The sequence below is a fragment of the Orycteropus afer genome, unplaced genomic scaffold (assembly GCF_000298275.1).
Source record: "Orycteropus afer afer isolate SDZICR_OR568_19922 unplaced genomic scaffold, OryAfe1.0 scaffold00040, whole genome shotgun sequence".
Taxonomy (NCBI): domain Eukaryota; kingdom Metazoa; phylum Chordata; class Mammalia; order Tubulidentata; family Orycteropodidae; genus Orycteropus; species Orycteropus afer.
This window is the reverse complement of record NW_006921627.1, coordinates 14971573-14985501: the sequence shown is the minus strand read 5'-3', so window position 1 is coordinate 14985501 and position 13929 is coordinate 14971573. Positions and strand designations below refer to the sequence as shown.

Below are 13929 nucleotides of genomic sequence, written 5' to 3'. Positions count from 1 at the left end.
ACACCTGGGAATTCTGATCATTCACATAAACTGATAGGACCATTGTCTGCCAACCCTATATATGTTCTTGGATACACTCCCCATTTCATAGACATACCTAATTATGATTATATTTAAATATAGGTTTATAATTATAACATTTTTCTGATTAATAAAATATCTGTGTTATAGGTAACATGACAAATACACAGAGGAGTAAAGAAAAAAATTTAAAAGATCACCTAATCTCAATGCTTTGATATTTTTGCATTTTTAGTATAGTTCTTTTAAATCTCTCTCCTGGAAATAGATATATTTTATAAAATTGAGATCTAACCAATGAATTTGACTTTTCTTTTTATTCCATTTTTAAAATTAACATTCAATAGTAAACCTAGTTTTAAACATAGAACTAGAAAATTACTTAATTTGATAACCATGAATCATAATCTTCAGGCTTTTTTTTGGCGGTGGGGGGGTGGCTTGCATATCCTCTTAAACCTTGCATCAAAGCTGTAAACTTTTGTGAACATGACATTGACTGCATACAACAAAATGGAAGATTTGCTATTTTGGAAGGATAAAATGACTCAAAAGTTTTAGATCAAGTATGGTAGCTATGCTAGTGGAGAAAAGAATAAGAACAGATGGCTATTGCACAATGTTTGCCAATTTTTTTAATTGTAAAGGAAGTGCTTAAAATAATTGAGAACCATCTGATTTGTCCATAGGTGTACAATCTGCTTCCATATACAGAAGTATATGGTTATTTCTACCACTCTCTCAACCTTGATGATGAAAAGCTCAACCCTTGCATTCCTCAGAAGGATATGTTTTACAATGGTTTGTATTATATGCCTGTAAGCAATTATGGGGATGGAGACATCTATAATATTGTCAGGGTAAGTTCATTACAATTTAGAAAATGTCTCAAATTTAATTTCAGTGTTATACAATACTATTAGTTTTAGAGCTCTCAGCAGTTATATTATCAATAGGAGATATTATTTTTTTCTGGTTTTTCCTTTTCCTAAACTTATAAAATATGTTAAAAATAAAGAGATAGTCTCAAATATCTTGGGATATATCTTATGCAGATATAGTCAAATCAAGAGACCAAATATAGTTCTCGGCTCCCTATATACCTAGGCTAATAGTTATATACGTTGAGGTCTTCATGAAAGGATCTTTAGAATTGCAAGCACAAGCTTATTTAAAAAAAAGGGGGGGGGGTGGAGCATAGAATTAGACAGACTTTAATTCAATTCCCAGCTCTCCAATTTACTAGATATGCACGGTATATGTATGTATGCATGTGAATGTGTGTGTGTATTTTATGTCAATTAGGGTAATGATAGCCCCTATCTCCACTTATCTAAATAATGATAAGTATTTTCCCCCTTATAATTAAATGGAGCATTATGTAAAATATTTAGCAAAATGCTAGCACATAATAAGTGCTAGATAAATTGCAGTAATTATGATTTTTTTTTCTCTAAATTAGGGATTTTTCCCCCATAAATCAAATAGAGGTGACTCAACATCTAGGATCCCAGAACTCTTGCTAGCAGAGAAGATGTATTTATGATCTATTTATAGCTGATAAATCTTTTCAGCTCTTATGTGAGGGAAATGAAACTGTTTTTGTTTGTTTGTTTCTTTAAAGGATATGGGTCTGAAAGTCTTTACAAATCTACACTACCAGAAACCAGAAATATGTTCGATGGACATAAGGCTGCCATTCCCTAGGCCATTGCATTTTGAAGCAGCAGGATATGCACATATGTCTAGTGACTCCTCTAGACTTGCATGTGGGTAATCTAGAATGCTGTGGCTGAGGGATGAGCAAAAGAAATTGGGTGTATTTGGGATATTGTTGTTGTTAGGTGCCACTGAATCAGCTTCCAATCATAGCTACCCTATGTGTCTTTGTGATATAAAAGTATACAAAATTTTGATTTTATATTTTAATTATGTCATGTTTTTACTACATCCATACATTCTGTAATAAAGTAGCCAGAATAAAGCAGCTTAAGGCAGATTTAAGGAAGAGTTAGTTGAGATATTAGAGGAAGGGATTTTTATTCTGAATACAATATCCCAATATCTGTGGGAACAGACAATGTGTGGTGATCTAAGAGTACCAACCATCTGTGTACCTGAATCTTATGCAAGATAATGAGATGCTCTTATCAAGCCTTATGCCCTTATTATTATGACTCGGAATCAACTCAACAACAACTGTTGTAAAGAGAAAACCCAGTCATTGCCTGAAAATAAAATCAAGAAGATTTGTTCAGAAAAAATTACATCTAGATATAGGAAGGCACCAGCCACATAAATGAGAATTGATCACTCCAACTAACTTCTAACTAAGACAGATGTACTTGTTTGATCTGTTAGTCTTTGGTTGAGGTCATAAGGAGGATGTGTTAGGGGTATAGAATAGGCTTCTATTGGATCACTGGATATAAAGAATCACAGAGATTGATTTCAAGAACTAATTACATATGTTTTATGTAATTGCATCGGTTTTATGTAATTTTAATTACATAGCTTTCAAGTAAAATCATAAAACATCACTGGTGAATGTTTATACAGCTTTAACCAAATGCCTCAGGAGTGGGTGAAAGTGCCTCTTGGTGTCAGGATCTCATTTCCCAAAACAGCTTGTTAAACAAAAACCATATAAGGGGTCTAGAAAACTATAGATAAGCTGACTCCAAATCCTTTTAAGCAATTCTCTATGTCACATCTTTGTCATGAAACAAAATTCCTTTGGCCCACTTTATATAAAAGACACCACACCTGTGTTAAGATTCCCTTCCTTAGAGTATATTTCTTTTACATACTGGCTTGACAAAACAGAGAAATTGTTTCTTAGTTTTTATAAACCAAAACCAAACCAAACTCACTGCCATCGAGTCAGTCCCAATGCATAGCGACCCCTCCTTGGGCTTCCGAGGTGGTATCACTATGGAAGTAGATTGCTCAACCTTCCTTCCAAGGAGTGGCTAGTGGGTTTGAACCTCCAGCCTTCTAGCAATTAACATAGCCAGATAATATGACCTTGTAAAAGGAATTGCCTTTCAGCCTGAGCAAACAGAATCCCAGGCAGGCAGATCAGTAAGAACCATTTAATTCTGCAAAAACTGAGTTAAATTCAATCATTCAGCTTTGGTCAGAAAGGCTTTATGAATTCCTCCTCTACACACCTACCAACAACAATATGCCCTTATTATGTATAAATCATAATATGTAGATTCCAAGGCAGGGATTATTGCGATGCCTAACTAGACAGCCAGGCAGCTGGCATCATAGAAGTGTGTTCAAATGAATCCATTCAATATTGAGAGGATTGTAATTATAAAACTAAGCCATAGTCTAAGATGAATAAGGCAAATAAGCAAATTTCCGATAAGGTTGTTCTCTAAGGGAAGCAAAACAATCCAAGGTCATGAGAATAGAACCAACTCAAAGCTGAATTCCAAATGCATTTGAGAGTGCTTGAATAAAATTATTTAAATCCCTCTGGTCTCACACTGATATTAGTCCACTGATTGAAGTGGGGCTGGTTTTGGAGATGGGTATGAGAAGTTCCACTTATGAGAAATGAAAGACCTAACAACTCTGTGCAAAGACCAACTCAGTGAGTATTCAAGAGGCCCTATAAAGTCCAGAAAGCAAAGCCTTTTTGAAGTCTTAATTAAGAGGTTGAAGCTATTACCACAATTTGTGAATTTTAAGAGAAGCATTTAAGTTTTCTGTTGTTTGTTGTTATTATGTGCCCTAGAGTCGGACCCGATTCATAGTGACCCCTCCTTGGGTTTCCGAGGCAGTATCACTACGGAAGTAGATTGCCCCATCTTCTTTCTGAGGAGTGGCTGGTGGCTTTGAACTGCCAGCCTTCTGGTTAGCAGTTCAAATGCCTTAGGCACTACATTACCAGAGCTCCCTTAAGTTTTCTAGTTTGTTGAATAAAATGTATTGGAATCCAAAGTAATCCACATCGAGCCCTTCTTTCTTCAGCCATTCATTTATGAATTCACTCAACAAATATTTACTAAGGCCAGGAGTTGATTTATGTGTTATAAATCCAGTGACTTAATCCCTGCTGTCCTGGAGTTATTAGTGTAACAGAGAAGCATTACAGTGAAACAGGTAACATGGGATAAGTGCATTAATTAGAAAATAAGAGATGTGGGAGCCTCTGGAGGAGACCTACATTTCTCGAGAGCTTGTATATCCTCCTGGAGGAAATAGCATTTATACTGAGACCTGAAAGATAAGTGATAAAGCCAAAAGAATTAGAAAGGCATTCCTAGCAGAGAGGGAAGTACTATGAAAGATGAAGTAAGAAACTAAAAACATTTCAGAATGGCAGAAGTATATGGTTCAAGGGCAAGAGTAAAGATAGTGAATGCATGACAGAGACAGACAGATCATGAAAGAACTTGAGGGCATATAGAGTTTGAAATTAATTCTAATGCAACAACACACCATTGACAAATTTTTACAAACAATCTAAGATGGGTTATTAAAAGATCTCCCAGCTGTTCTGTGGAAAAAGGGACTAAGTTTTGGGTTGTTTAAGACTATATGTATGACATGTTAAAAAAACACTAGTAAACCAGTTAAGAGTCGCCAGTGGCTTGGATTACTAGAAAAAAAGTGGTGGAGATAGAGAAACATGGATAGATTTGAGAGCTGTTTTCAAGTTATAATAGACAATATTTGTTGATTGGCTAGTTATGGGAAATGCAGCCATTTCCCTTATTCTTAAAGACAATTCTTAGGTTTCTGACTTGGGTAAGTGAGTGAATTTTGGTACCCTTGATAGAGGTGTGAAATATTGGAAAGGAGAAACTAGGGAGGTCTAATGAGTTTACTTTTTGAACAGTTACTTTTGAAATGCCTGCAAAGCATCCACAAATAAATGTACACAATGGTGTTGGATGCACAAGTTTGAGCTTAGGCAAGAGATCCAGATGGAAGACACTGATTTAGGAAACATCACCCAAAGCACTGCTGTTGAAGCCATGTGTGATGATATGTATGGGGGAAACAGTGCATAGTGAACAGGAAAGAAGACCTAAATCAGAGCTCTTAGGTACAAGTCAAGGATGAGGAGATTACTAAGGAGACTCAGGAGTGGCAAGAGAGTGAGAAGAAAACTAGAAAGATGTGGTGCTACGGAAGTAAACAAGAGTGACGATTTTGAAATGGACACAGTGATTAGTAGTTTCAAATGCAGCCTGTAAGTCAAGAGAGTGAAAGTGTTCATGGAAGTTAGCAATGTGAATGTCATTGGAAACTTTAGCAAAGATAATGTTGTTTTGTTAGTTACTGTCAAGTCAGCTCTGAGCCATGTCCATTACATGCACAATAAAGCAAAATGCTGCTGGTTCTGCATCATTCTCCTGATTACCAATATGTTTGAGACCATTGTTGCCTTCCCACCTAAGAGGCTCAACCTCCAGCATTGTATTGGCTGATATTCTTCCTATAAGGTTTTAATTGGCTAAGTTGGAAGCAGAACGCAGGTCTTTTTTCCTAGTCTGCTTTAGTCCAGAAGTTCCACTGAAACCTACTCACCATCGGTGTCCCTGCTGATATTTGAAATACCAGTGACATAGCTTCCAGCAACACACAAGTCATCACAGTATGACAAACTGACAGATGGGTGATAGAAAAGTAACATGAACACAGTGAAATTAGTAGGCATCAGAGTGCATTCCAGCAGACACGACAATGTCAAATGAAAAACTGTTTACGGTAAATAGACATAACTTTGTCTCAATTTGGCTGTGCAAAGACAATGTAGGTTGAATGTTTTGTTAGTTTGTTTGCTTGTTTGGTTTTGTTTTATAATGGGAGAGATTTGAGAATTGAAATGCTGGTAACTAGGTTGAGATGTACATTCCTTGGCAATGATCCCCAATGGTCAATCCCTGGCTTGTTTCACACCAGGGCACACTAAGCATGTGTGGTTAAAGAATCCTCTAATTGATAATCTTTCTTTTCTTTTAGTTGGTAACATAGAGGAGAATTCTGGATATATAGAGCAGGTTATAACAGAAACAGTAAGAACAAATTTCCCAGAGACGTGGATATGGGACCTCGTCAGAGTCAAGTGAGACTTTACACACTGCTCTCTCCTATGGGTCCTTATTTATATTTTCTTCTTATATTTATTTTCTCACTTTTATTCCTGGGTAAATAAAGTAGTACTGTATTTGTAAAATATGTAAAGTCATAGAGCAAAAGTCATGGAGTCTGCTTAAACTAAAGACAAAGAGTTTATTGAGGAATTTTTTAAAAATTCAAATGGAAAAACGAAGGGTTGAAGATAATCTCAACACAGTGTAGCATTGCCTCTATGGAGTTTGAGACACAGTTATACACAGAGAAACAAAGAAAAGGTAGGGGGTTATGACTGATTGTAGATAAGATCAGCTTCAGTTTGAAGTCTTTTGAAATGTAAAGCAGCCATCTGGTTTGTGGGGAGTGAGTCTGCCTGTTTTGTTATTCTTGATTGTGGAACTGTAGTCAGATATTCACGATTGCAGTTGGTTCCTGGAGCAAACTGTTCACATATTCTTCTCAAATGGTTTACATACTGACCAGTTTGGTTAGTTATGAACATATTCTTCCCCAGAACAAGTGGTTTACATCTTGTCATACTCTTCATAAATTATTTTACATCCTGATCTTTTGTTTCCTGGGAATGCATGTTGGCCCCATTGTTCTGCTTGTTGAGGGTGGTTAAAGTTCCCTCATTCTTCTGCAAAATTCACTGATCTATTGGTTTTAGCAAAGCACAATACCAAATCAAAAAAACCAAACTCACTGCCATTGAGTCATAGTGACCCCTCCTTGGGTTTCCCAGGCAATATCTGTAATGGGAGTAGATTGCCCAGTCTTCCTTCTGAGGAGTGACTGGTGGGTTTGAACAGCCAGCCTTCTGGTTAGCAGTCAAACGCCTTAGACGCTATGCCATCAGAGCTCCCAAAACACAATAGAAACTTTCAGAAATGACAATCTGTAGTTTTGAAGAACCTATGCTAAAAATCATGTGCACACTCCTTAGAACAATTAACCATACAAGACCAAGGGGGCAGCATTTACCCAGGGATAAAGCTTAGAAGGTTAGAAGGGATAGGAAAGAAGGACTAATGGAAACAGTAAACAAAGGCAGGAAGTGAGAAGAGTGTTGTTACACTGTGGGGATTGCAATCAATGTCACAAAACAAAATGTGTATTAATTGTTGAATAGAAAACCAATTTGCTTTGTTAACTTTCACCAAATCACAATAAAAATTTCTAAAGGAAAAAAAAAAAAATGGAGTTTGACTTTGGATAAAAACATAGCTCTTTCCTATCAGGCATCTCAATTATTAATGTGAGGTGCTCTTACTTATTAATACCAACCCTTTGTAGGTACTGATCACACTTTGGATTTCATTATTTTTCTCTACCTTTTCACCAGGCATTTCTCATCTGCCAGTTTTATGCAAATAGTTGTAAACTGCCTCCATTTTTTAAAAAAGTAAAATGATGTTTAAATAAATGTGAAAACTAAATGTGGCCTTTTAAAAGTGAAATATTAAAGTGAAATTATAGAAATCCAGTTATAGGGATTTTTATCTAATGGTCTATCCACACTATAACTCATTTTTAAGTAGCAGTTCATATTTTTCCCTTATTCTTCTTTGCTCTGGAGTAAATATAGATGGTTGGCTTAGAGAAGTCGTGTGTCTTAGCAGTAATCTTCCCTTGTAGTTCCTCAGGTTCAGCAAATCTTCCATTCCTCATTCCTGATACTATAACCAGATGGGAGACAAATGGCTTCTGTGTGAATGGTGATGTTGGATTTGGCATTTCATCAACAGTTACTCTGGAAGTCTTTCAGCCTTTCTTTGTTGAAATTACTTTACCCTTTTCAATAGTTCGAAACGAACAATCTGATTTGATTGTCACTGTCTTCAGCTATCTGAATACATGTGCAGAGGTAAGTTGTGTCCTTTGATCTGAGGACAAAAATCTAACATGATCAAAATATTCCTTAGTATTTCTTTGCATACTGCTACATTCTCTTGTAGTCTCAAATGCCAAATATGACTATAAAGCAATGAGACATGTTTGCATATTCCTCAAACAAAAACGATTGATTTAATTTTTAGCACTGATCTACATACTGCTTTGATTCAGAAAATGAAGTCCTTGGATGATGCAAACAGTTAACATACTCACTGCTAAGAGTCCACCCAGAGGTACCTCAGAGGAAAGACCTGGTGATCTACTTCAGAAAACTCCTCAATTGACCCAGGTCATTCATACAAAGCCCTGCATAGAGTACAGTTCCACTCTGACACACAGGCCACTGGGAGTCAACCTAGTCCACAGAACAGTTTTTTGGTCTATTTGAGAATGGCATTCATAATAATGTATATTCTATCGTATTCATTATAATATATATTCTATCGTATCTATCTTCTTGTGTGAAGAGTTAACTGACGTCATTCAATTTTGCCAACTTAAAATAGATAAAGCATATTTTTCTCAAGAAGGGAGGAATTGTAACAGCAAAAGAAAGTGCTATCTGCATTGCCATGATTGTTCTTTCAGATTACTGTTCAACTGGAAGCATCTGAGGATTATGAGGCTAGTAGTAACACCATGCAAAGCAAAGATACTGAGATTATCCAAGCTGGAGACAGGAAAACATATGTCTGGACTATTATACCTAAGAAACTGGGTAAGCAGCTGCATCTTTACTTCAATCTCTCGTGGAAAACCAGCCCATTTTATTATCACCTCTGCTTATTTTCCTTACATCTGTACAAAGTTAATTTTCTCCCTCACATTTTTAACTCTATATTTTTTTCCCCATTTAGAAAATCTTGTTTTTGTGATCTAATTCCCTGATGTTAATGCTTCCATAGAACAAAACTATCATTCACTGATATAAAAACATAGTGCATAGTGATATAAAAACATAGTGGTAATGTACAGTAGTATGTAAGTGGTAATGTACAGTGGTATGAAATACAATACATCATCCAAAAAAACCAAACCAAACCAAACTCATTGCTGTCAAGCCAATTTCAACTCATAGCAACTCCTCCTTGGGTTTCTGAGGCAGTATCTCTATGGAAGTCTTTCTTCCAAGGAGTGGCTGGTGGATTTGAACTGCCAGACTTCTGGTACATCATTGTTGTTGTTGTTGTTATGTGCCGTCGAGTCGGCCCCGACTCCTAGCGACCCCTCCTTGGGTTTCCAAGGCAGTATCACTACGGAAGTAGGATTGCCCAATCATAGCCCTAATCAATTCTTAACATCAAATTTTCATTAATGCTGTCTTTGTGATCCAATTTTTAAATCCCCCCACTTCTCACTTGCTCCTTTACCTACCATCATGGGCCGGTGTCATTCATACAAAAACTACTCCCTATTATGATTAGTTATAGGAATTTCTAGCATTTGCAAGTTTTCTAAATATATTAGGAACCAAACTCACTGCTGTGGAGTCGAACCTGACTCATAGCAACCCCTCCTTGGGTTTCTGAGGTGGTATCACTACGTAAGTAGATTGCCTAACCTTCCTTTCGAGGAGTGTCTGGTGGGTTTGAACCACCAGCCTTCTGGTTAACAGTCAAATGCCTTAGGCACTATGCTACCAGAGCTCCTAAATTTATCAGAAGATACCAAAAATACTGAATATTGGCTGGAGATCAAACACCAAGAAAAGAATTATCTCAGTACACACATTGTCTGCAATATAGAAAAATAGATTTGAAAGTACCTTGTTGAAAATATAGGGAAAGGAAAAAGTTTAGAGTCTAGTAAAAGATGCTAAATGATACAGATGCCCAATACTCATCATCACTAATTTTTAAAAATTATCACTGAAATTTTCTTTATCGTATTCTTATTCTCATTTTATTATTTTAGCAAGAAAATAGTGCATTTATGAGATCATTTTAGTTCACCTGTGATATCAGCCTCAGCCTATTTTTCCTATTAAATATTTTTTGTTGTAAAACTATAGATAACACATTGGCTAATTCATCATTTTTCACATGTACAATTCAGTGACACCAATCACATCATCATATTGTGCAGCAGTCACCAATACCCCTTGCCAAATGTTCCTTCATCATAAACAGAAACTCAATGCTTCCTGAACGATGATTCCTCTTTTCCCCATCCTCCTGCCCCTAGTAACCACCATTAAACTTTGGCCTCTATATATGTGCCTATTTCAAGTTTTTGTTTAAGTGGGATCACACAATTATTTGTTCCTTCATGATCAATTTACTTTACTCAGCATAATGTTTTCAAGGTTCATCCTATTAGGATTTTAAGTTTGTCAAATTTTCTACTATATGAGGTTTTAAAAAATATTACCCTAGCATTTGAGGAAGGATACTATACTGATTTGCATAGTTTTCTGTAAAGTGGAGGATTCAAACAAACAAGTGAAGCAAACTAAACTAACAAAACAACAGTATGTTGGTAATGTACAGTGGTATGTAAGTAATGTTGAACCTAAAGAATTATCTGTTGGTACACTAGTTTTCATAAGAAAAAAAACTAAAGATTAGTGTTAATTATGTAACGTATATAATGTATGGATTGTAATAAATTTTGGATAACATTGTGAGAAATGGGAATTCTGGAACACTTAACTGTTAACAATTTAAGCAGTGGTTCGAACACTGTGGCTTAAAATCAGGAAAGGTGTGTGTCAGGGTGGTACCCTTTCATCATTGTGGTAGTTAAGGTTGTATATAAACTTGGCGCCTGGTTTTCAGTGGTTGGGCAGCTGGATGTAGTTATTCCCTATGATGAGAGTGGTAATCAACTCCACTGTGGAATCTGCTGTGAGCAGCTGAGTAGCTGCCTTAGGGATGTGGTCTACTTCCAGTATATGAAGAGAAGCCTTGAGAAAGATCTCTAGCTTTTTGGCACACTTGAGTCCTGCATTTAGCCAAGTCTTCATTCAGCAGTCCTGCCATGTTGCCTGCCAATCTTGAGACTGTTTCTTGACTTGAACTAGTGGCCTGTCATGTGGCTTGATAATCTTGCGACTGTGCATTTTACTTGTTGACCTTGGGTTTGTCAACCTCAATAGCCAGCAGCTGCCTGAGTTAAGAGACACCTCCAGCTTCATTGGGCCAGGAGCTAGAGGCAGAGCCAAAGCCCAAGGTTAAGGGGCTTTATCCAGCTCCTAGAGCTGACACTGTGAACTCAGACTTCTAACCTCCTAAACTGTAAGATAATAAATCCCTGTTTGTTAAAGCCATCCACTTGTGGCATGTCTGTTATAGCAGTACTAGATAACCAATACAACCGTTCTTAATCAGTCTATATGCTAAGCACATAATCCAAGAAGCTGGACTATATGAAGGAGAGTGGCTGCATTAGGATTGAAGGAAGACTCATTAACAACCTGTGATATACAGATGATACAACCTTGCTTGCTGAAGGTGAAAAAAACTTGAAGCACTTACTGATGAAATAAATGGCCAAACTTTGTCTCTCATACAAACTTTGTTCATGTTGTCAGAAGGGACCAGTCCCAGAAGGATATCATGCTTGGTAAAGTAGAGGATCAGCAAAAAAGGAAAATATCCTCAACAAGATGGATCGACACAGTAGCTACAACTATAGGCTCAAGCATGGCAACAATTTTGAGGATGTCACAGGACCAGGCAGTGTTTCATTCTATTGTACATAGGCTCGCTATGAGTTGGAACCAACTTGACAGCATCTAACAACAACAAAAACGTGATATCACAGAGAATTAAAAAACAACTGGTTTCTTGCTAGTACTTGATTTCAGTCCAGTATTTTTTCCACTGTATCATAGTTTACTATTTCTGTTTGTTTGAACTTGAACAAAATCAAGATCCCTAGTTATCTGATACTATGTGCCTATGTTGTCATATGTGCCCTGTATAAACAGTCAATATCAAGAGCTCGCCTTAATTGGCATTGCAGAAAGTTATTTTGTCCTTAAAATATCTTATATTTTAATTAAATAAAGTAATCACTTAATACAGGAAATCATGAAATAGGTAAAACAGAACATACCAAATTACATAGGCAGGAGAAAGAACAAATAATCTTGGCCTAAGCATCAACATGGTGGTAGAATACAGTTCAATAACTCCAAGAAACAGCTCACAGATTCTAATAATTTCCTGTTACAGAAAGGGTAAAGTTTGATTTTACTTATATTTGGGAATGTTTTTCAGGTAAAGTAAATTTCACTGTAATTGGTGAATCCAAACAAAGTAGTGCTTGCCCAAATCAAGAAACTGAGCAGCAAAATCTAAGATGGAAAGACATCGTGGTCAAAAGTTTGCTGGTAGAGGTATGTATGTGCAAAATTATCAAACTGCTCTTGAGATGAAATAGACAGTATAAAATAGGTTAGATATTAAAAGACATTCTTGTTGAGAATAATTCATTGGCCAAAGTTACTTTTGACACAAGACAAGCGATTTTAAATGAACTAAAACAGCAATCAAACATCCTTTCTTAAATTAATAGCTGACCCACAATAATGAAAATTAATACTTGAAACAAGACTTGATTATTTTTCATTTGTGCCTGTCTTGTGATATGTCCTGTACACTTATTTCTCTTTCTTTCCTCTCTTTTCTTTTAACTGATTCTTAAATCCAAGAGATAATGACTTCTGTGCTGTCCTCATCATCCTCAAAAAGTATCAACAATGATCAAAGGAACAGTTTCTTCTGGCCTCTTGCACATTCCTAGTTGACTTTGTCCTCTGAGAGGCCACAAAAAGATCAAAGGAGTTGAGAGTGTCTCACAATAATATAGAGGTCATCCTTGTCCTGTCTCTAAAATAGGCACTCATAATGTACAGTAACACACAGATATAAACAGAAGGGGGCAATGAATAGATCTTCTTCCAGGCACAACCATGTACTAACCATGCCTGTGTGAGCTGATGCTTCAATATCTTTTCTTTATGGAAAGATGACTTACTCTCATTATTTTATACTGATTTTTGTTTCTTTGTTGACAGCCTGAAGGGATTGAAAAAGAAATGACTCAAAGTTTTCTTATCTGTACAAAAGGTAAGAGGATCATTTTGATGGTCAAATTACTTCTAAAGAAAACATATCAACAGTCAATGTATTTCCTTTCCTTCCTTATTAGTCCACTTAGCGTACTGTCTACCTCAGTGATTTCATTCTATATTTTTCTTGAGGATAACTTTATGTTATGCCCTATTTTCATTGTGTAATTTTAGCAAACATTAAGTATATTTGGTGGCATAGTGCCTAAGACACTTGACTGCTAACCAGAAGGCTGGCAGTTCAAACCCACCAGTCACTTCTTGGAAGATTGGGCAATCTACTTCCATAGAGATACCACCTGAGAAACCCAAGGGGTGGTTGATATGAGTCGACTTGATGGCAATGAGTTTGGTTTTTAGTTTTAGGTATATTTATGAGATATTTTTCAATTCACCTGTGATTTTTGGTCTGTTTCAGACTATTTTTCCCACCTGCATATCTTGGCTTCACTACAATGCTGGGTAGTAAGAAATCAGGCTTATGCCAATAACACATAAAAATAATCTTTGCTTTTGAAATCTTTAGGTCCCTAAGTGACACAAATAATTTGTGCAATTGCTAAACTAAAGGTTGGCAGTTCAAACCCACCTCCAGCACCAGGGAAGAAAGACCTGGTGACCTGCTTCCATAAAGATTACAGTCAAGGAAACCCTAGGAGCAGTACTACTTATAATTGATGGGGTTCTGCAAAAACGGCAAGGAGGCCACATGTTCTGACCTCCTCTAATCCCACGAGAGGAAGACAGGATTACCAGCAGTAACCCAAGGCCTATTCCTACAAGGCCAGACATGCTGCCTCCCTCCAGCCCTTTCTCCAACCATTCCTCCCAAA

At 36.6% G+C, this 13929-nt stretch overlaps 1 protein-coding gene across 1 annotated transcript in view; it reads left to right on the top strand.

The window, feature by feature from the left end:
• The window catches only part of LOC103193917 (ovostatin homolog 2-like), a 68811-nt gene that overhangs the window by 22675 nt on the left and 32207 nt on the right, over positions 1-13929 (top strand). The window contains 8 exon segments of the mRNA XM_007937220.1: positions 711-881; positions 1646-1790; positions 3098-3105; positions 6024-6112; positions 7762-7990; positions 8608-8737; positions 12243-12361; positions 13043-13094. Coding sequence (XP_007935411.1) covers positions 711-881; positions 1646-1790; positions 3098-3105; positions 6024-6112; positions 7762-7990; positions 8608-8737; positions 12243-12361; positions 13043-13094 — 943 coding nt within the window.